The 23254-nt window shown below is 43.8% G+C and overlaps 1 protein-coding gene and 1 pseudogene across 10 annotated transcripts in view; one reads left to right on the forward strand and one right to left on the reverse strand.

The window, feature by feature from the left end:
• LOC147261177 (uncharacterized) overlaps window positions 1-23254 on the reverse strand; it is a 164700-nt gene that overhangs the window by 66856 nt on the left and 74590 nt on the right. For 8 of the 10 annotated variants that reach the window (XM_086203108.1, XM_086203106.1, XM_086203110.1 and 5 more), the window contains one exon: window positions 10092-11411. The exons of the other annotated variants lie outside the window; for them this stretch is intronic. In XM_086203108.1, coding sequence (XP_086059234.1) covers window positions 10092-11411 — 1320 coding nt within the window. The remainder of the gene's footprint in view (window positions 1-10091; window positions 11412-23254) is intronic. 10 annotated transcript variants of the gene reach the window in all.
• LOC147261179 (uncharacterized) lies at window positions 17405-18337 on the forward strand (annotated as a pseudogene).

Genomic DNA, 23254 nt, shown 5'->3' on the forward strand with positions numbered 1-23254 from the left:
TGATGATGGTGATGATGATGACGGTGATGATGATGATGATGGTCGTGATGATGATTATTATGATGTGGTGATGATGAAGTGGTGATGGTGATGATGATTATGGTGATGGTGATGATGATGGTGGTGATGATGGTGATGATGATTATGATGATTATGGTGATGATGATGATGATGGTGATGTGATGATGGTGATGATTATGGTGATGATGATGATGGTGGCAATGACGATGATTATGATGATGATGATTATGGTGATGATGATGGTGATGATGATGGTGGTGATGATGATGGTGATGATGATGGTGATGATGATGATGATGATTATGAATATGATGGTGATGATTATTATGAATATGATGGTGATGAGGATGGTGATGATGATTGTGATGATAATGATGATGATGACGATGGTGATGATGATGATGGTGATGATGATTATGGTGATGATGATGATGATGATGGTGATGATGATTATGGTGGTGATGATGATGATGGTGGTGATGATGTTGATGATGATGGTGATGATGGTGATGATGATGATGGTGGTGATGATGTTGATGATGATGGTGATGATGGTGGCGATGATGATGATGGTGATGATGATGACGGTGATGATGATGATGATGATGGTCGTGATGATGATGATGATGATGGTGATGATGGTGGCGATGATGATGATGGTGATGATGATGACGGTGATGATGATGATGATGATGGTCGTGATGATGATTATTATGATGTGGTGATGATGAAGTGGTGATGGTGATGATGATTATGGTGATGGTGATGATGACGGTGGTGATGATGATGATGATGGTGATGATGATGATGATGATGGTGATGTGATGATGATGGTGGTGATGATTATTATGACGATGATGGTGATGATGATGATGGTGATGATGATGGTGGTGATGATGATGATGGTGATGATGATAATGGTGATGATGATGATGATGATGATGATGATGATGATGATAATGATGATTATTATGAATATGATGGTGATGATGATGATTATGAATATGATGGTGATGATGATGATGGTGATGGTGATGATGATGATGGTGGTGATGGTGATGATTATGGTGATGATGATGATGGTGATGATGATGATGGTGGCAATGACGATGATTATGATGATGATGATTATGGTGATGTTGATGATGATGATGATGATGATTATGGTGATGATGATGATGGTGATGGTGGTGATGATGATTATTATTATGATGGTGGTGATGATGATGGTGATGATGATGATGATGATGATGATGATGATGATGATGATGATGATGGTGACCCTCATCTCTAGGAGCACCAGGGTCACTCAGGCCTCCTAGAGAACCCCCAACAGCCTGAGTAGACACACTGGTGGTGTTTCATGTGCCCCACTGGTGGTGAAGATGACAGGTGTGTGACAAACTGTCTTACAAATGTGCATTTTGTCCACGTCTCATTTATGCTGTTTCACTTTTAGCTCTGGTTCTTGGTCCTCCTGAGGCACAGCTCTCTCCTGTTCCTGTCCTGGAGTTTGTCCCAGCCGTCTGTGACGGTCAGCCAGCTTGTTCCTGACTCTGGTTTTGCAGTGTCTAGTATAGTTGAGCATCGTAAGTTTGATGTTCTCAGGTGTTACATGCACCTGCCTGGCACACCTGAGGTCTGTCTGCAAAGAACTACAACTTTCATCCTCATTAACAAGAGCAGAGACTCAGATGACCACTTCCTTTTCCAGCATACTCAAGTGCCAACAGTTTCAGCACTGACTTACTTGTCGACCTGTCATGTTGGATGACACTATAATGTGCAGGTGTGTACAGTTTATCACGTAGTATGTTCACAGGTGAGCCTGCATCACATCATGTGTATAACAAAGTGGCCACACGCATGTACATCGAACACATCAACACATCTGAGAGCATGACGGAGACCAGATCAGTGAGGCATTCGGCTTCACCTACAACAGGATCAACATCTGTTGAGACCTGAGTTGTGCAGCAGGATTTAAATCTTTGTATTCTTATATTTTTTCTATTTTGTATTTTGCATCACAGTCCAACAATTCGGTTATGAAGTTATCAGATTCAAAGTACACACACACACACACACACACACACACTCACACACGTGCATGCGTGGGTGCTTGCTGAAGTACATATTGCTGACTTTTTCCAGTATTTTAGTTTGCTATTGTATGTAGTACACACACTGGGGCTGTCTGCCTTTGGAGCAGTACGCATCAGGCAGGCGACCCCAGGCAGGTTGGCTGCTCCTGTTGATGCACCATGATAACAGCTGATATTCGTCATTCTGGAATCCATCGGTTCTGTTGCTGAAGTCACCATCTTCTCCTCTGTTGCGCTTAATATTTGCTTTATCTGTCATTTTAACCTGTTTTTTGTGAACTGGTTTGAGACCACCATGAGACAGTTTACTTTTAGATCTCTATTTAAAGAATGTTTAATAAAATACTTTAAATTCAGAGGGGAGAGAGGATGAGGGGCATGAGCCTTCTCCACCGGTGGAATGCCTGGGGTGAGGGTAAAGGCTCCTCCTGAAGGTCACAGAATGTGGAACAACAGCTGGAGACGGAGGAGAGGGTGATGCTGCAGCTGCTCTGTGCTGGCAGAGACAGAGGAAGAAGGTGGGGGGGGGGGGTCTTGTCACAGTGTTTCTATTAATAATCTTCGACCTCACTGACTGTCACACCCAGTCCACCCCTTCTCTATCCCTCCATCCCTCTCTTGCAGAGTAGCTGTGTTGCTACAGCAACCGCCTCCCTTGTCTCCCTGACAACGCCCTCCTCCTCCCCATCAACAGCCCCACTGCCCAACCCACCCCTGCAGTGCCGATGCAGTCATGACGATGTGGCAGCAACGCAGGGAGTCTGGGTTGAAGAGGGGATATATGACGTGGACGGAGGAGCGAGAAAAGGCACAGGAAGGGAGGATAGAGGGTGAAACAGAGGTGACGCATTTCACAATGAAGGCAACAGACAGGAAATACTAGTGCAGGAGTGGAGGAAAGATGGAAGTAGGGGGCAAAAAAGGAGGACAAGAAGAAAATGTCATATCCAGTAACTTTCCTCGCTATCCTACTTCTCTCTTAGCGGCTTTAATTTCGTCTGCTTCTGGCTTTGTGCTGTGAAAGTGGATGACAAAGACAGAAATCAGCTCAACGTGTGACGTCCTGCTGTTGCCAAATCAACGCATCAATCAGTCTAGAGACATCAAACAGGAACACAAGGAGGACTGGCAGCTTTGGCTGTTATATAATACGTGTCAACGGGCCACATTTGGCCCGAGCCCGGAGAGAGGGAACCGAACTTTAAAATATTCTGGCATTGGCAGCTGGTGAAGAGCATCAGCTAGGCCAAAATTCTCTGAAATCTACAGTGGAGACACACACACACACACACACACACACACACACACACACTCGCACACACATATATACGTATGTGTGTGTGCGAGTGTTGTTATTACTAATTTTAGTTTTTCAGTTTTAATGTAAAACAACTTTGACTACTGGGAAAAAGCAGGCACAAATAGAAGGCAAATGCATTATTTTTTATCATCATTCTGGTAGTAGGAGGAGCAATGGTAGTAGTAGTAGTAATAGTAGTAGTAGGTGAGGGATTTGCAAAAATGTAGTTTTAGAAACTTGGTTTATATGGCTGTTGAAGAGGTGCTCGTCCATGCTGAGTCAGCAACGGTGCTGTTAAAGACCCATGGACCCAGACCCCCTGAGGGCAGACCACTCACAAGCTCACTAAAGCAGTCTGAACTGTCTCTTGGAGTGGACTGAGTTGAAGACTGAAAAAAGAGACAAGAAAATGGCTCATTCAGGTGTACCTGGGCCCAAATCTTGCTCTGTCCAACAAACATTCCAAAGGAAATATCCTTTTTATTGAAGTAAAAGCCACAGAAAACACACAAGCTAATCTTGGCATTGATGCATTGGGTGTCACCAATCAAAAGAATGTGATTGAATGTGAAAATTTGCCATTTCGAAGAGTTGTGCTGTAGCTCCTATATTAAAAGCAATATTTACAGTATATTTCTCTGCTGTAGCTGCCAAAAAGCTCCAATGAGCTTCAGCTGCAGTTCTGACAGCTAACACCAGGTAGAGCCAAAGAGCCAGGTTGTAACGCACTAATGCAACACACCGGAGTCCTCAGTTTAGAGTTTGTCAGAGCAGCTGGACCCTTGTCAAGGACCAAATTAGTCCTTGCTTCTCTCAGTCTTTCTCTACACATGTTGAGAGACAATGAACACACGGAACAACAAAGTCAGAGAACCATCAGCTGTCTGTAATTGTGTGTGTGTGTGTGTGTGTGTGTGTGTGTTTGTGTGTGACTGCACTCACAGAGGTTTACTTACTTTCATCATTAATAACTTTAATAACTGCAGAGCTGAAATGCAACAGGTGTTAGCAGCAAAATGGAAAAGATATCAAAAAAGTTACTGAAATTAACGCCCACCACTCCGTAACCTTACGGAAACTACAAGCTCTCTCTTTTACTGCACCAGTACCGCCGCTGACAGAAATACTTCACAACAGTGCCCCGGTGGGTCGAACGTTTCCATAACAGTTTTCCAGTGATGGTGGACATCTTAGACCATATCTAGCATCAGACAAATGGCATTTGATGAGAGACGATCTATCCGTTAAAAACAAAGCATTTGGCCAAGGTCAGTTAGCATCCACTCCCTCACTGACCTCTGGCAGACCTGACAATCATGTGATCTGACATCATAATCTTCCAAATAAGGCCATCTGGTTGACATGTTAAGGGCAGCAGGGTTGAGCAGTGGTCGTCACCGTGGCCCCCCAGCAAGAAGGTTGTGGGTGGAGCCCCGGCTGCAGCACAGGGTCTTTCTGGGTGAGTCTGCATGTTCTCCCTGTTCCTGCTGGGTTCTCTCTGGTACTCCAGCTTCCTCCACAGTCCAAAGACATCAAGAGGGACCAGGTTAATCCAGTCTCTAAATTGACCGTAGGCGTGGCTGAGAGAGCCAATGGTTGTCTGTCTCTATGTGTTGGCCCTGCCATGGACTGGTGACCTGTCCAGGGGGAAGGCTGTTGAGATAGGCTCCACCCTCACCACCCTCAACAGGAGAAGAGGGAGAACATGGAGGGAGGGAGGGAGGGAGGGAGGGATGGATGGATGGATAGATGGGCTGATGGATGGAGGGATGGATGGATGGATGAATGGGCTGATGGATGGATGATGGATGGAGGGATGGATGAATGGATGGAGGGATGGATGAATGGATGGAGGGAAGGATGGATGGATGGGTTGACAAGTTTGCGAAAAACAGCTTGGTTACATAACACAGTGCAGCACATTACATCATCATTTACTGTTGGTCATCAGTTGCATGAACATACCAAATGCACTTCTGTAGTTGTTGTTAGGTTGAGCTTAGGTTAGGTTTGTGACTAGCTCGGGACCCACTCTGGGTCCACGGCAGACATTTATAGAACCAGTGGGCCTATTACGGACTTGGTGTCTCCCTTCAAGTTAATTCCAGTGTTTTTTCAGCTGGGCCCTGTTCTTATATGGGTCTAAAGGACTGATTGGGAACAAAGTTATTGAATACTGAGCAAGAATGTTATGTTTAGAACCCCTAAACAGCTTCCCCAGGTAAATAGAGCAACCATCCACATCAAAGATCAAAGTCTCACGACTAGTCTCAGTACTATCACTCTAGAGGTTGAAGAGTCATCTCAGAGGACCCCTACAGAGATGGGTGTGTCTCACATGCACACACACGCAGAAAGAGAGCAGAAGTGAATGTAGAGTTGCAGGAAAAGCTGGAGGTGACATTTTGGTATTTTAGTCCAGTAGTTAAAGTAGCAGCTAAAGTTGTTGCACCACCAAACATTCATAAAGCACAAGCATGGATGTTGAAGGAAGATGAAAGATATTGTAGATAAACATTTATGAAAGTGAACTGCAGAGGTGCTGCAGCAAAACCTGCAGATTCACATACAAACACCAATGCTGGCAAGTTCCTGCACACAACACTTACCATCATAATTCACATCATCTGATGGACAAACATCCGAAATATTTTCTAATTACTTTCACTGACATTTTCATTGTTCACAGTCGAACATTAAGCTATGCGACACGTGTGCTTGGAAACCCAACATCGAGACTGAAGGAGAAACAACAACAGCAGCTTTCACCACTAGAGACTGATGAGGGACCACCAACATGCTGGAGTAGGAGGAGCCAGGACCACAGGTCAGGGGGGATGGACCCTCATTAGCAGACTGACCTGACAATGACCATCGTAACCAAGCTGGAAACCCGGCCCCCCCGCACCTGGTTACCACGGCTGCGTAATAAAGTCCCCTCTGACGGTTTGCTAGAAGAGGTTAATGCAGCACTGCAGACTATCACTCTTAAATTCTGCTAAATAGTATACAGCTGAAACCAGGTTAATCTCAGACAAACCTGTAGGCCAGACACACGTGGGCGGCATGGCTCAGGGGTAGAGTGGCCGTCTAGCAACCAAAGGGTCGCTGGTTTGATCATTGGCCCCGGTGACCATGTCGAAGTGTCCTTGAGCAAGATACTAAACCCATAATTGCTCCTGATGAGCAGGTTGGTGCCTTGCATGGCAGCTCCACCATCAGTGAGTGAGGGTGAGTGTGAACGGGTGAATGAGACGACACTGTAAAGAGCTTGGAGTGCTGCTGAGGTAGAAAAGTGCTCTATAAAACTGAGTTCATTTACCGTTTACACACACCTGGACTGCTTTGCTCCTATTGACCATCACCAACCCAGTACAACAGTATTCTAAACCTCCAGCTGTCTCCTAGACCCCATCCCAACTAAGCTGCTCCAAGACTCTCTACCCTCGTTAGCCCCTCCCTCTTAGATATGATCAATGTGGCGCTGGTATCTGGTTCCGTCCCTCAGTCCTTTAAAGTAGCAGGAATTAGACCCTCCTAAAAAACAAGCCTGGATCCAGAAGTTCTACCAACTACAGACCAACATCACATCTTCCTTTTCTCTCCAAGGTTCTGGAGAAAGCAGTTGCTAAACAGCTCTGTGACTTCTCCACAACAACAGCTGATTGGAGGATTCAGTCAGGTTCCAGGTTCATCCTAGCACAGAAACAGAACTAGTCAGAGTTACCAGTGACCTCCTACTGGTACCAGATGAGGGACTGGTCTCTGTGCTGGTCTGATTAGATCTCAGTGCAGCTTTGATACCACTGACCACCATATCCTTCTACAGAGACTGGAACCTGTCACTGGTATGAAGGGAACCACACTAAACTGGTTCAGGTCATATTTACTAGGTCCATCTCAGTTGGTACCAGTTAATGATGGTTCCTCTGAGACCACGACAGTCAGTTCTGGTGTTCCACAAGGGTCTGTGCTTGGACCAGTCCTCTTCACCCTGTACCTGCTTCCTCTAGGTCACATGATCAGGAAACACTCCATTAATGTTCACTGCTATGCAGACGACACTCAGCTGAACTCATCAATGATCCACATGGAACAAACCAGCTGACTAAACTGGAGGCCTGTCTGAAGGACAGAAAAACATGGGGGACCCATCATTTCCTTTATTAAACTCTGATTAAACTGAAGTTCTTGTGCTGGGCCCAAACACCTGAGGACCACCTGATCTGATGAAACAGGTACCCTGGATGGCACCACCCTGGCCCCCAGCACCACCGTAAGGAACCTAGGAGTTTTCTTTGACCAGGACCCTTTAACTCACTGCAAAATCACTAAGATCAGACACATCATTTCTCAAGAAGATGAAGAGAAACTAGTCCAGAGGTTTTTCACTTCCAGGCTGGATTATTTTGATTCCTCCTATCAGGATGCACCAATAGTCCCAAGACTCTCCAGCTGCTGGTGGACTGACCAGAACTGGTAGAAGAGACCAGATCTCTCCACAAGGTCAATAACTGAGACCAATGAGTTGATGGACACAACAGTAACAGTGATGCTACATATGCACCTGGAGCCACCAGAAGCATCACCTCCTCCTGGTCCATTTGGATGAAAAGGAGCAAAATTAAAGCCACCTGAGACACTTTCTTGAAGACGGTCAATTTTCCTTTATGGTCAAAGCACTGACTGGAATCAGAAATGTGTCTATCCATGAAATAGCAGTTCAATAACAGTCAGCATCACGTCATACACACATACCCAGATGATTTCCATTAGATAACGAACAAAACATGCAAAACACACTGAACATGACTTACCTGTTGGTCAGTGTCACATCATTAGAAGCGTTGCAATAAAGAGAAAAGGGGGAAGGGGAAAGAAAGGGGAAAGAAGGGTGATGTTTAGTCACTTCGGAACCTCACAGCTCTTCAGCATCAGCCCTAACCATGCTTCAGTGAGTCCAATGAGAAATGTCACAAGATACAAGCTATTATCTTAGCTTTCTCATAGCCAGAAAAACAATGTCTGAGAACACACTTCGTTAATGGATTCTCTTCATGTCTGCCCTGTAGCAGTAAGATTTCTGGAGTTAATGAATGCCACATAGTGCACTTAAATCAATGGACAATTATTATGAACAGACCTTCATTCATTATATATCAAAAACCTTGTCACATGTTAATCAGGTTTTAGTCGTGAGAAAGCTGACATCCTTTCGTAGAGAAGATTTCCTCCATCAGGCTAAGGTCAGCTGCTGTTTAGGAATGAAAGTCAGCATGACCATGAGTCATAAGGGTTAGAGCGCAAAGATCAAAGTTCCCCCAGATTATTAGACTCTACAACACCAAGATGGCCTGCTTGTTAAAGGTATACTGTATGTCACTTATAAGAAAGTTTACAATTACAGCTCTTTGACTCTTTCGCCGCTAAAACTGGGGGGAAATTTGATATTTGGCAAATTCATTTATTTATCACGTTAAACAGATTATAAACTTGATTTCAATAAGAAAAGCAGATTTTTCTAAATCTGCAAAAAACTACAATGGGAAATTGTCACTGCAGAATCAAGGTTACACATTTTTCTCCTGGCAGGCTCATTGTTGGGCTAATCATTTGTCAGAGCATATTGGGTTGACATAAAATTCTTAACTCCAGAGAATTTGAAAGACTTTAAGTAATCTCTCAAGTGGACATGTGTTGGAAATGTAACTTCAACATATACATGCTGGCTGGATTATCAATAAAATCTATTAGTACAGACCTAAATTCATCTTTAGTGGGTAGCTGATACCAGGGTTGCAGCCTAAATCAACTTCCAGGAGAAATTCATCTTTTAGATGGTAAACGTATGAACAGTGTCATAAGTAGCTGACATACAGCCATTATAGAGACACAAAGTGTAAATATTGTAACTGGAAAAAGATGTATCCAGTAAATTTAATAACTGCAGGTTATCTCCCAATACAAACTGTATTTTATGTAGCATACTGCCTCTATTTTTCCAGGTTTCTGCATTATCTGTGTCCAAGGAAAGTAAATAGAGTCTATGCAGTTACTAATCAACAGCTGTAACATTACTGACATTGCCCTGCCACATGGCTTCATCCTGCAAAGACCCAGGTTATGTTTGTGTGTCTATAGATGGAGGAGGGCACCCAGGCAGCTGACAACCAGGTGGGAGGCAGTGGAGCGACAACAGGTACTACTGCTATCTGAGGAGCTAGACTTGATGGGGTTGTAGAGCAGTTTAGAGATGGGCGGAGGGCCATTGAACCACACAACCAGCCTTTAACTGTACAGGGTTGTCAATGAGGGCCAACCAGTACACTACAGCTGTGTCTGATACTTGTGCCAATCATTGGCAGCAGTGACACATCCAGACAAAGATATTTTCTCTGGCAAATGAATCGATGGCAATAAAGCCTTAAGCTAGATGTACAGTTTCTACCAAACGTGAATATCATTTGTATAATACATGTGTTTGGATGTTTGTCTGTCCAGGTTAATGAGAAGACAAAACTGAGGGGCCCAAGCACCGAGCATACCCAGTATTCAGAGCCATGAATAGAGGAGAACCTACAGTAGCAACCTCCCGCTAGCCTAGAACACAGTGACTTATGATCTAATTAGTCACGTTATTCATAATCTTCCTGTAGTTCACCAACCTTCCAGTGGGGGGAGCAGTGGCGATGAGGACTCCTGGTGCTCAGAGTGTGCAGGGGGAGTGGGAGGGGCTGCTGGGGTGGTGGAGGAAGGGGGAGTGGTTGTGGCTGTGGTAAAGACCTTGGGTACAGCCTTGGGTGAAGTGTCTGATGATGCCTGATGGGCGGCTGCAGTTTTAGTGCTGGGAGCTGCAAGGGGGGTTGAGGTGGGAATGAAGGCAACATCAGTGCGTCCAGCAGGGGCTGGAGTGACTGTTACGGGATTGGGAGGGGTCGAGGAGGATGCGAGTATTGCTGAGGAGACAAAAGGTTTGGCATCAATGTTGAGGGCAGATGTGGCTGCAGTTGTAGGATGGTGTGTTTCTGTGATAGATGGGGGTGACGGGTTTGAGGACAAAGCAGAACAAGGGGGGAATTCTGGAGTGCTCTGGGAGGGGTAGAAAACAGAGGAGGTTTGTGAAGCAGTGGTTGGTGCAGAATGGGATGCTGTAGCAAGAGAGGGGGTGCTGGTGATAGGGGTGGTTGTCTGTGAGTCAGGGGTGGAACCTGGTGGGGTCTGGAGGACTGAATCGAGGAAGGAGAAGGTCTGGGAGACTGGGCTCAGATTATCCCCTGTCATCAGTGCTAGACTGCCACTAACATCCCCTGCTAAACTACTCTTGTTGGCAGCACTAACTGGTGAGCCATTATCAGGTTTAGGGGTCTGCTTGTCATTAGCCATTTGCAGGCCTGTAGCAGGTGCAGGGAAGTAATCAACACACATGGGCTCGTAGGAGCGTGGAGATGAATCTGAAGCTGGGCTAGTATGTGAGCGGTTAGTGAAAGTTGTGGGTATTTGCACAGAGGCAGACAGAAAAACAGGACTAGGGCTCGATTTTGGAGACTTAGAGTTGAGAGGACCAGAGTCAGTTGCTGTAGCCCAGGTAGGAGCAGCTGTAGCTGCTGTGGGAGAGGCAGGCTGCTGGGGTGCCCCCCACTCCTCTGGAAGTCTTGCCCGACTCTTAGTTTTCCTGCCTCTCACTCTACCCCCTCCTCCACTTTCTCTGATCTCCCACTCCCAGTTCTCCTCCTCATCCTCGTCCTCCTCCACCTCCTGTCCACCCTTATCCTGTCTCCCAAGCTTGTCAGATTGGCCGTTGTTATTCTCCTGGCTATCCAAGAAGTTGTACACCTCCTCACGGCCCTTCCTTTTCTTCTTCCTTCTTCTCTGCTGTTGCTTGCCAGCCTCGCCCCCCGGCCCCACTCTCTCAGGGCTGAGGGGTTCCGAGGTGGAGGAAGTGGGACTGCTGTCGTCCACTGAGCCACTGGGCGATAGGATGGGAGCTGCCGAGGGGGGAAGGTTTTATAAGAGTAGGAACCAATCACATACTGTGTCAGAAAATCAACTGCCAAACAGCCACCAGACAGTGGTTACTCTTAATGTTATTGACATATTAGGTTTGAATTTTTTCAAAAAGTTTGGTGTCTGAATTTAGTAAGTGGATGGAGTGGATTAAGAAAAACTCAGGCTCAAACAATGTGGTGGAGGATCAACACCAGCTGAAGGTGGGTCGTTGACTGAGATGCACATCTGAAATTCAGAATTTTTGCGATTACATTTTGGATGATACTGTAGTCATACTGTGTTTTCAATCCAGAGTAAGAACTAATCATTAAGACTGTTGTAAAACTGTGTTTCAAACAAAACAAATCTTTGCCTGGTTTCACCCTCAGAAGTTTGATCACTAGATTATCTAATTCTGCTTGATTTCTAATCCTGCAGTTGACTGTGGTCCTCAGACAGACCTTCTGAGGGAGCCTCCAGCCTTCTGCTGTTGCTGCTGTAATTGGTGTACTACTTCTATTTATGTACATTTTATGCACCTTTCAGGTGCCATTTTAGGAGCCTAAGCTGTCAGCTGTGGGCCACACCTGCTGAGATAGATGTCGCCGCCTGCAGCAACTCTTTGAGCTCTCTCCAGTACAAACGAATTCAAGCCACTGGCAACATAGTCTGGGATTCACGTCAAAGGCGACGCTCACACCATTTGCCTCAGACCAATTTCAAGTAGTCTGGCTATTTGTTCCATTTGGTTTGCTTAGTTCATGTGTTTGCTTTAACTTCATTCATTAATGAACTGCAAAAATAATTTATTTGCCGTCAACCTTTGTGTTGGTGGGACATACTGAGTGGGACAGAGAAAGGTTCGTTCGGCTAGCATCGTGGTATCATGGTATCCTAGTTAATATTAACATGGAATCCCAGTATCATGACATCCTACTATTGTAGTATCATGGTATCCTTCCAGTGTACTATCGTAGTATCATTGTCATGATCCCTGTCTTGTGTTTCCTGTTTTATTTTGTAGTCATGTCCTGTCTTCCTGACCTCCCTCATGTGATTAGCTTGTGTGTCTCACCTGGGTGATTGCACCACCTGTGTCTCATTTCCCCTCCTGTATTTAACCTCTGTGTTTTCCCCTGTTCGGTGTTGGGCCATTGTTTGTATACTTCACTAATGTGCCGTCGGTGCGTTGAAGTCACTGTTTGTCACCAGTCTCCAGTCACAAGCCGCCAGTGTCCCCGTCTAAAGCACCCGTTGTTTTCAATAAACCTCTTTTGTGCACCGTCCCACTCTGTCTGCCCTTGAGTTTACTTCCCTCCTCCACCCCACGTAACAATCATATTAATATGGAAGCCTAGTATCATGATATCCTACTAGTGTAGTATCATACTATCAAAGTATCATGGTATCATGCTATAATGGTGTCCTAGTAACATAGTATCATGGTATTGTACCATCCTGGTACCATGGAATCCTGGTTTCATAGTATCATGGTATTACAATATCATGGTATCATGATTTCAGGGTATAACAGTATCATAGTACAATGGTGTCATGGTATTATAGTATCATGGTATCACGCTGTCATATCGTAATATTACAGGATCATAGTATCATGGTTTTATTGTGTCATAGGTTATCATCAGCACAATTCTGGAACCTGACAGCTTCAACTAAAAAACCCTGAAGAGAAGATGGTGCTGCTCCAAACTGGAGGAGTCACATGTAGTTTGGCAAGATGGCCTGAGAACCTAGAGGAAAGCCCTTGGTAGAACCAGAGCAGCCGACTACTCAGCACTAATAGAGGAACAAAGAACAACCCCGGTTCCTCTTCAGTACTGGATCCAGACTGACAGAGAGCCACAGCTCTACTGAACCAAGCATTCCTGTTTCCCTGGGCAGCAAAGATTTCATGGACTTCTTTAATGACAAAATTCTCCTGATTAGAGAGAAACTTCTTCTCCTGCTGCCATCAGCTAACAACATGGCACCTAGAACCCAGAACTTGAGAAGCAGCTGAGAACCTTAGAGGCTGCTGGAGGACCAGACACACACTTGGAAAGTTTTTCTCCCATCAGCCTTCATGAGCTCAGTTCAATAATGTCCTCCTCTAAACCTCTACCTGTCTCCGAGACCCCATCCCAACTAAGCTGCTCCAAGACTCTCTCCCCTCGTTAGCCCCTCCCTCTTAGATATGATCAATGTGGCGCTGGTATGTGGTTCCGTCCCTCAGTCCTTCAAAGTAGCAGGAATTAAACCCTCCTCAAAAAACAAGCCTGGATCCAGAAGTTCCACCAACTACAGACCAACATCACATCTTCCTTTTCTCTCCAAGGTTCTGGAGAAAGCAGTTGCTAAACAGCTCTGTGACTTCTCCACAGCAACAGCTGATTGGAGGATTCAGTCAGGTTCCAGGTTCATCCTAGCACAGAAACAGAACTAGTCAAAGGTACCAGTGACCTCCTACTGGTACAAGATGAGGGGCTGGTCTCTGTGCTGGTCTGATTAGATCTCAGTGCAGCTTTGATACCATTGACCACCATATCCTTCTACACAAACTGGAACCTGTCACTGGTATTAAAGGAACCACACTAAACTGGTTCAGGTCATATTTACCAGGTCACCTCAGTTGGTACCAGTTAATGATGGTTCCTCTGAGACCACGACAGTCAGTTCTGGTGTTCCACAAGGGTCTGTGCTTGGACCAGTCCTCTTCACCCTGTACCTGCTTCCTCTAGGTCACATGATCAGGAAACACTCCATTAATGTTCACTGCTATGCAGACGACACTCAGCTGAACTCATCAATGATCCACATGGAACAAACCAGCTGACTAAACTGGAGGCCTGTCTGAAGGACAGGAAAACATGGCGGACCCATCATTTCCTTTATTAAACTCTGATAAACTGAAGTTCTTGTGCTGGGCCCAAACACCTGAGGACCACCTGATCTGATGAGACAGGTACCCTGGATGGCACCACCCTGGCCCCCAGCACTTCTGTAAGGAACCTCGGACTTCTCTTTGACCAGGATCCTTCAACTCCCACATTCAACAAATCTCCAGGACCCCTTCTTCCATCTACGTAACATCGCTAAGATCAGACACATCCTGGCTCAAGAAGATGCAGAAAAACTAGTCCCTGCTTTTGTCTTTTCCAGGCTGGATTACTGCACCTCCCTCCTACCAGGCTGGACTAGTAAGTCCCTAAAAACTCTCCAGCTGGTCCAGAACGCTGCTGCCCGCGTGTTGACAAGAACCGGTAGCAGAGAGTAGGTTTCTCCTGGATTGGCTTCTCTGCATGGCTCCCTGTCAAATTCAGAATTTAAAATTCTTCTTCTACCATCAAAGTCCTCAACAATCAGGCTCCTTCATCCCTGACAGAGCTCCTAGTCCCCTATGATCCAGCTAGAACCCTTCACTCCCAGGATGCAGGGTTCTTGCTGGTTCCTAGAGTTCTAACAGTAGAATGGAGCCAGAGCCTTCAGGTATCAGGCTCCCCTCCTGTGGAACCGTCTCCCAGTTTCAGTCCAGGACCCAGACCCCCTCTTTAGGTTTGAGAGCAGACTTAAGACCTTCCTTGTTGATCAGGCTTATCGTCAGGACTGCTTAGGCTGGCCCTTAGATCTGCTGCTATAGGCTCAGACTGCTGGGATCTCCCATGATGCACTGGGCTTCTCTCTCGTCCTCCTGTCCTCATACGTGTTCCTACCTCCTCTTCTTCTCCCCACATCCCAGATCCTGGTGCTGCTGGAGGAGGCTCCAGACCTGAAGAGGCTCCAGCTGCCACCCATAGCTCCACCTGCTCACGTCCCCGTTTGTCCATCAGTCTCTCCTCCTTTCTCTCTCTCTTTATCTCTGTCCGTCTCTTTCCTTCTGTCTCTCTGTCTTCCTCCATTCTCTGTCTTTGTCTCTGTCCTGCTCTCCTGCTCTCTCTCTGTCTCCACTGATCCTGGATCTGCTCCACCTTCCTGCTGGTAAAGGAAGGTTCTGGTGGTTGCTGTTGCAGGATGTGCTTGCTGATGGAGAATTGTTGGGTGGAGATTCATTGAAAGAGTGAGGTGCTGGACCTGCTCTACTTGGAAAGAGTCAGGAGAGAACTTTGGTTGAGATTTGGTACCATTCAGATAAAACTGACTTGACTCTTTGTAACAATATGATGATATGAAGAAATTGGCAATTCATGTTTTCTTTCGGAAGACGGACATATTTTGCTCCATAAATTGAGTTTCCACCTTAAACATAAATGTGGACTGGCTGGTATTGGCTGTGCTAGCCAGCCTAACAGTGTCTACAGTCTCTGCTGCTGCCTCCAATCTCCCCATCTCCATCACACATAAACATACTGAAATGTCAGAGTTGGATTAGCACATGTAATTATGTACATGTGTTAGGGATGTGACAGTAATCGATTTAGCTATGCATCGCGATGCGGGCATGCACGATGTTGCGTCAGACCATAATCAATTATGTCATATTGTTTATTTTTCTTGCCTCAGGTGGACAATAAAAGTTCTCAAGTCTAATTACTTGCGGGGGCATTTCCAGAGCAACATTGCAATGACATGTGCAGTTCATTGTGCTGTAGGTACGTGCTCTGCTAAGTGCTAAGCTACTAACGCTAGCACAACAACAACAACACGAGTGATTAAAAAGGGCACCCATAGCTTGGAAAGCAGATATCCGGGCACATTTAGGATTCTACAAAGTTAATGGTAAACTACACAAGACTTACATGGTGTGTGAAACCTGCCACACTAAAATTAATCATGTAGGCAATACAACAAACTTAAGGAACCAAGTTAATCGTTGGCTTTATCAACGATAACTGCAACAGGCAACACTTCCCTGCAAAGAATTGATGAGGTGATAGTGTCAACTCAACCCACTTACTTGAAGGCAGTGAGAAAACAAGACTCCGTGGAGTAAGCTAACTCGTAAATGCCATTTAAACTGTGGCAGAGGTGCATGACAAAGTCAAAGTGTTACAATATGTAAAGGCTCACGGCCATCCCAGAGGGTGTCTTCACAAGAACTGGTCCTAGAAAAACACAACACAACATGAATCTCTGGCCTGACAATCCATAAACATCCAGGTAGGGACAGTGGGCCGAGACATAAGAAGAAGCCCTGACTGCATCACCGAGCCTGCGGCGGTCTCTACTAGCCCGAGCGGCGGCTAGCATCACCAAGCCAGCGGCAGTTAGCAACACCGAGCCTGCGGCGGTTTCTTCTAACCTGAGCGGCAGCTAGCATCATCGAGCCAGCTGTTGAAACAACAAAAAGACATGTTTATGGCTCTCCTAAACCAACAACAAGAAAACTTTAAAGGTTTTGTACAAGTTGTCCTAGATTCCACTATCGCCAGACCAGAGACAATTGTGAAAGACATACAGGAAGTCAAAGTAAGCTTACAGCACATTCAGAAAGATGTGGATGACCTGAAAACCAGCAACACCAAACAAGCTGAAAACTGTACGCTATGCAAGCAGACATTTTCAAAGTATGTGACAGTTTGTTGACCATGACCGATAAAATGGAGTATCTGGAAGGGCAAACGAGAAGGAACAACCTTGTTTTTGACGGAGTGGCAGAGTCACCTGGGGAAACCTGGGCTGACACAGAAGAGAAGATCACGAAAATCTTGAAAGAAACCCTGAAGTTGCAGCATAAAGTAAAAGTAGAGAGGGCCCACCGTGTGGGGAAACCCAACGATGGAGACAGACCAAGGCCCATAGTTATAAAGCTACTCCGATACAAGGACAGGGATGACATTCTGAAGCGTGCAAAAACTTTACAGGGAACAAGAATATTCATTAATGAGGACTACACAGATGTCGCGAGAAGGAAAAGGAAAGATCTGATGCCAGAGTTAAGAGCAGCCAGAGCGAGGGGGTACATTGCATACCTGCAAAACGACAAACTGATCTTACATCCACGCACCAGCACACCGAAGCAACTCAATCAACCATAAAAATCACTGGACTACGGACAATGGGTATGTTAATCCACATTTCACCACATGCACTGGACACCACTCTGACTCATTCCTCTGAATGACAACTTGCAATAAGAATTGATGAACTGAAACAACCACAATTAGATACCTTCAAATACACAGCATACAAGCAGCAGAACATTGAAAATGACATTGACCCAGAAAACAACTTCTTTTTGAACAAGGACTGCCACTACTACAAGGATGAACAATACAACAGTACATTCACGACCGTTAAGAAAATTTCAATAATTCACTTCCATAGTAGAAGCATGTACGCCAACTTCCATAGCATAAAGGACTACTTGAATCAGTTCTCACAGCCTTTCAATATAATATTGATTTCAGAAACTTGGATCAATAATGAAAGGGGTATGGACTTTGGACTGAAAGGATATGAAATGTTGTTTATGAATAGGAGAAACAAAAATGGTGGTGGTGTAGCCATATATGTAGACAAACTATAGTTTTAAGGTGATTGAAAATATGTCAACGGTTGTAGACAATGTGCTTGAGTGTATGACAGTAGAAATAATTAGAGCAAGAAAGAATATCATTGTAAGCTGCATATACAGAACACCAGGATCAGATATGGACGTGTTTAAAAACTGGATGGAGGGACACTTTGCATTCAGGAATCAGAAAATCATGTTTATTGTATATTAAACATTGACTTGTTGAATCCTAATAATCATAAGAAGACGGAGGAATTTATCAACACTCTTTTTAGTGTGGGTTTATACCCCAAGATAACCAGACTGAGCCCAATCACAATGTAATCAGCAACTTTGATAGACAGTATATTCACAAATGTAATTGACAATAACATAGTAAGCGGACTTCTAGTAAACGACATAAGTGACCACCTTCCAGTTTTTACTGTTTATAATCCCAGCTGCATATACCATAAGGACAAAAGACCATTATAGAGAAGGGTGAGGACGGAGGAATCCATGAATGCACTAAAAAATGAGTTATTACAACAGAATTGGGATCCGATATAATGAAAAAGATACAAATATAGCATATGATACATTTTTAAGTGTATTTAAGACACTTTATGACAAAAATTGTCCAATTAAACAGTATATAACTCATAAATACATGGATAATCAATGGATGTCGAAGGGATTGCAGAATGCGTGCAAAAAGAAAAATACTTTATATAGAGAATTCATAAAGCATAGAACCAAAGAGGTGGAAGATAAATATAAGAAGTAAAAAACAAGCAAACTAATATCATGAGGAACTGTTAGAAGGATCATTATAATAAGTTACTAGATAATAACAAGAATGATATAAAAGGTATATGGAATATTCTAAACAGTATAATTAGAAATAAATCTAGACATATGAATTATCCACAGTATTTTATAGAAAATTATACAATTCTAAACAATATGAATGAGGTAGCTAATGGATTAAATCATTATTTTTTAAATATTGGACCTAAATTAGCTAAAGAAATTCAAGAACCAGGGACAGACAAGGATAACTTAATAGATAGAAATCCAAACTCTATTTTTCCTAAACCTGTTGATGAAAAGGAGATAACAGACATTGTAAACGTGCAAAAACAAGACATCCACTGATTACAACGTAGATATGAAAACAGTAAAAATGTCATTCATGGGATTTCCAAACCGTTAACTCACATATTTAACTTATCACTACAAACCAGTCAATTTCCCAACAGTATGAAAGTGGCTAAAGTCATTCCTCTGTACAAAACTGCTGACAAACATCTCTTCACAAACTACAGGCCTGTATCTGTTCTTCCACAGTTTTCAAAAATTCTAGAAAAAGTTTTTAACAGTAGATTGGATAATTTCATAGAAAAACATAAATTACTTTCGGACAATCAATATGGATTCCGAAGTAACAGGCCAACATCACTAGCATTAATTGAATTAATAGAAGAAATCACCAACGCCATAGACAAAAAGAATTACGCAGTCGGGGTATTCATTGATCCTTAGAAAGCATTCGATACAATAAACCATGAAATACTAATAAACAAACTAGAACAATATGGGATCAGGGGTATAGCATTAAAATGGATCAGCAGTTATCTAAACAACAGGAGGCAGTTTGTGAAGATGGGAGGAAGCCAGTCTAGATGGTTGGACATTGTATGCGGTGTGCCACAAGGATCAGTACTAGGACCAAAGCTATTGACATACGTCAAATATCAACTACTCAAATCCATTTTATTTGCAGATGACACTACTATTTCAGGAGCAGGTGAGAATCTGCTGCAGCCTTTGGAAATGGTCACATCAGAATTCACTAAAATAAAATCTTGGTTTGACAAAACAAGTTATCTTTAAATATAAACAAGACAAAAATCATTGTATTTGGCAACAGGAAGATTGATAATGAGGCAACAATACAGATAGAGGGGATTGATGTTGAAAGAGTACATGAAATCAAATTTCTAGAGGTGTCAATGAATGACAAAAACCGCTGGAAATCTCCCATAAAATACATCAGTACTAAAAGAGCAAGAAGCATTTCAATAATGGCAAAAGCCAGGCACTTCCTATATAGCAAATCACTCCACACTCTGTTCTGTTCACTGGTTTTACCTTACTTAAATTACTGCATAGAGGTCTGGGGCAATACATACAAAGGTACTTGGGAACCCTTACTCATTCTTCAAAAAAAAGCCATCAGAATTATGCATAATGCCGGTTATCTTGAAAACACGAATCCATTATTGATTAAGTCCAAAACAATAAAATTGCTCGTTATTGCAGAATTAATGACTGCACAAATAATGTACAAAGCCAGAAATAACTCATTACCAGGACAATTGCAGTTAATGTTTGAGGAAAGACAGGGGAGGTATGAACTAAGGGAACCAACGAATTTTAAAATACAGACATGTAGAACCACAAGTGAAATATTTTGCATATCGAACAGCGGAGTGAGGCTATGGAACGGTCAGAGCGAGGAGCTGAAACAGTGTCCAACCATCTACAAATTCAAAAACAAATACAGAGAAATGATTTTTGCCAGATACAGGAAGAAAAGACATGAGGTAGTGATTGTGTGGGTATTCATTTATAGTTTGCGTATATAATAAGTGTGTATATATTGTGTGTGTGTGCGTGTGAATACAGGTTTGCGTACATGATGTACATGTATGTATTGTGCATGTACAGTATGTATAGGTGCAGGTACATAAGTATGTATGTATGTGTGCAGATGTGTATGTATGCATGTATGTGTGTGTATGTAAGTACATGTGTGTGTATGTATGTGTATATATCTCCAGGATTCGAAACAGAGCCCAGCGTATCTCAACATACATCCAGCACAAAGCAAGCCACCTGTTTGAAGAAAACCAAAAAGTCGTTCTTAATCTGACAAATCCACTTAAACTGAGAACTGATGTCGCCACAAGGTGGAACAATGCATGTGACATGATGGAGAGGTTTTTGGAACTGCAAGCTGCAGTGCATGCCACCCTGCTGTTGCCTGACATGAATTTAGATGAGGCTGACATCTTCACTCTCAACAGAACAGATGTGGCTAATGCAGAGGAAGCAGTGAAGATATTCAAACATGCCACTATTTTGATGTGAGAGGAGAGCAACAGTTGGCCTGATTGCACCAGTATATGCACAACTCCTCCAGAGCATGGCAGACACTATTGGAGACCAACCAGTGATCCATGATGTGAAGAATGCCATCAAAACAGATCTCCTTATGAGGTGCAACACTGAGGCAGAGAAGAAGATCCTTCATACATCCTCTTCCCTGGATCCTCGTTTTAAGGGGCTGCCTTTCCTGACAGAGGAGGAGAGATTGGAAGTCTCCTCAGGAGTCACTTCAGAGGCTGCATCCTTGGAGGTAATTTATGCTTGTAAAACTAATAGAATAACTTTCAATTGCAGTAACAATGTAATGTTAAGCAGTTACATAGTCAGTGAAATGTTTATAAGACTGAGAAAAAGAGTTAGTGAGTCTTTTGTGATTATGTGAGCTGCAGCATTGGCTAAGAAAAGTTTTTGCTTTTATTTATTTTATTCAAACAGGATGAAAGGACACGTAGGACAGAAGCAGATGAAGAGCCTGGCAGAACAGGAAGTTCAGGAACCCAGGAAGAGTTGCTGTCCATGGATGACGACGTGTCAGACTTAACAGGCCCCTCTGCTCCCAAAAGAAGGGCCTTGTCATCGCTGCTTGTGAGTTTTTGGGATCTGCTTTCACTGACAACAATGAGCTGCAGCACAAAGTAAGACCTCCTATGAAAGAGCTGAGGAGGAAATGGGCATGTAGTGTAGATCCCCATCTGTGCCTCTCTCTTAGGATCCCCTGGACTGGTGGCATCGCCATGAGGGCACATTTCCTCTCCTCTCTACGTTGGCAAAGAGATACATGTGCATCCCAGGGACAAGCGTGTCTGCAGAGAGAGTGTTCTCCACTACAGGAGATGTTGTCACTGTAAAAGGAAGCACTCTCAAACCAGACCATGTTGATCAACTTCTGTTCTTACACAAGAATCTTAAAATTTCCAGATGCTGAACAGTGAGAACTCATCCATCCATCCATCCATCCATCCATCCATCATCCCTCCATCTTCTCCCTCTTCTCCTGTTCAGGGTGGTGGGGGTAGAGCCTATTCAAGCAGCCTTCCCCCTGGACAGGTCACCAGTCCTTGGCAGGGCCAACACATAGACACAGACAACCATTGGCTCTCCCAGCCACGCCTACGGTCAATTTAGAGTCTGGATTAACCTGGTCCCCTCTTGATGTCTTTGGACTGTGGAGGAAGCTGGAGTACCAGAGAGAACCCAGCAGGAACAGGAAGAACATGGAGACTCACCCAGAAAGACCCCGTGCTGCAGCCGGGGCTCCACCCACAACCTTCTTGCTGGGGGCCACAGTGAGGACCACTGCTCCACCGGGCAGCCCAGTGAGATGTTATGTATGGTTGTATTGTCAAACTAACATACTTGTCAAACTTGTATTTCCTCTCTCTGAAACAGATTGTTAATGATGTTGAACTCAGACTGAAGATGTTTGCACAAATATTTGGTAGTGGGCTCGGCCTACACATTTTATTTTGGATTTAAAATTTATTTCATTACTTGTTGATATATTGTAAGCAGCTGATGTGACTGCCAGACAGCTCTCTCAGGTGTCAACTAAATTTAGTTGCACTTTACGACTTCAAAAAAGTTTCACAGCACTAAGTGGTTACTATGTGTTGTACTGTATCTTTATTACTGGCTGGTTGTTGTTACAACAGTGTGACTGGGATTATTGTTTGCACAGGAGTTCAGGAAGTGCCCTGTCTTAGAGCTGCTATTTTACTGTGTGTAAAAAGTCTTATGGTTACTGCTGGAGAAAGTTGGCTGTTAAAACTGCTTCATTTATTTTTAAATGGTTCTGAAGGAGAGACACACACAGGGAAATACGTTTGATGTTTTCTTCTTCAGGTTTGAAAAATGTCATGTCCTTAATACCCTGTACCATTTATTTATTTTAGTTTCCTATTTTATTTAATGTTAAGACCTGACAAAGAGACAGGAGAGTGATGATGAGGATTGCACAAACACACACACACACAGCAGTTTCTGAATAAAATCTGTTCAGTATATCAGTGCATCTGACTGCTTGTATTGACTCATAACTGATGAAAAGTTTGTCATGTTGAATGCAGTAATATAGAAAAGTTTGTTGCATAGCAATGCATCGTAGAATCAAATCTAATCGTGAGGGCGATGCCAACACACACCCCTAATACGTGTAGTGCTGAAATACACAAATCTACAGCAGACGTAAAATAAGCTCTAAACAGCCACTGTCTGCTCATCATCCCCTTGTCTAGTCTA

This window comes from Aulostomus chinensis, chromosome 5 (assembly GCF_037954235.1).
Source record: "Aulostomus chinensis isolate RoL2024-O1b breed Wild chromosome 5, RoL_Achi_v1.0, whole genome shotgun sequence".
Taxonomy (NCBI): Eukaryota; Metazoa; Chordata; class Actinopteri; order Syngnathiformes; family Aulostomidae; genus Aulostomus; species Aulostomus chinensis.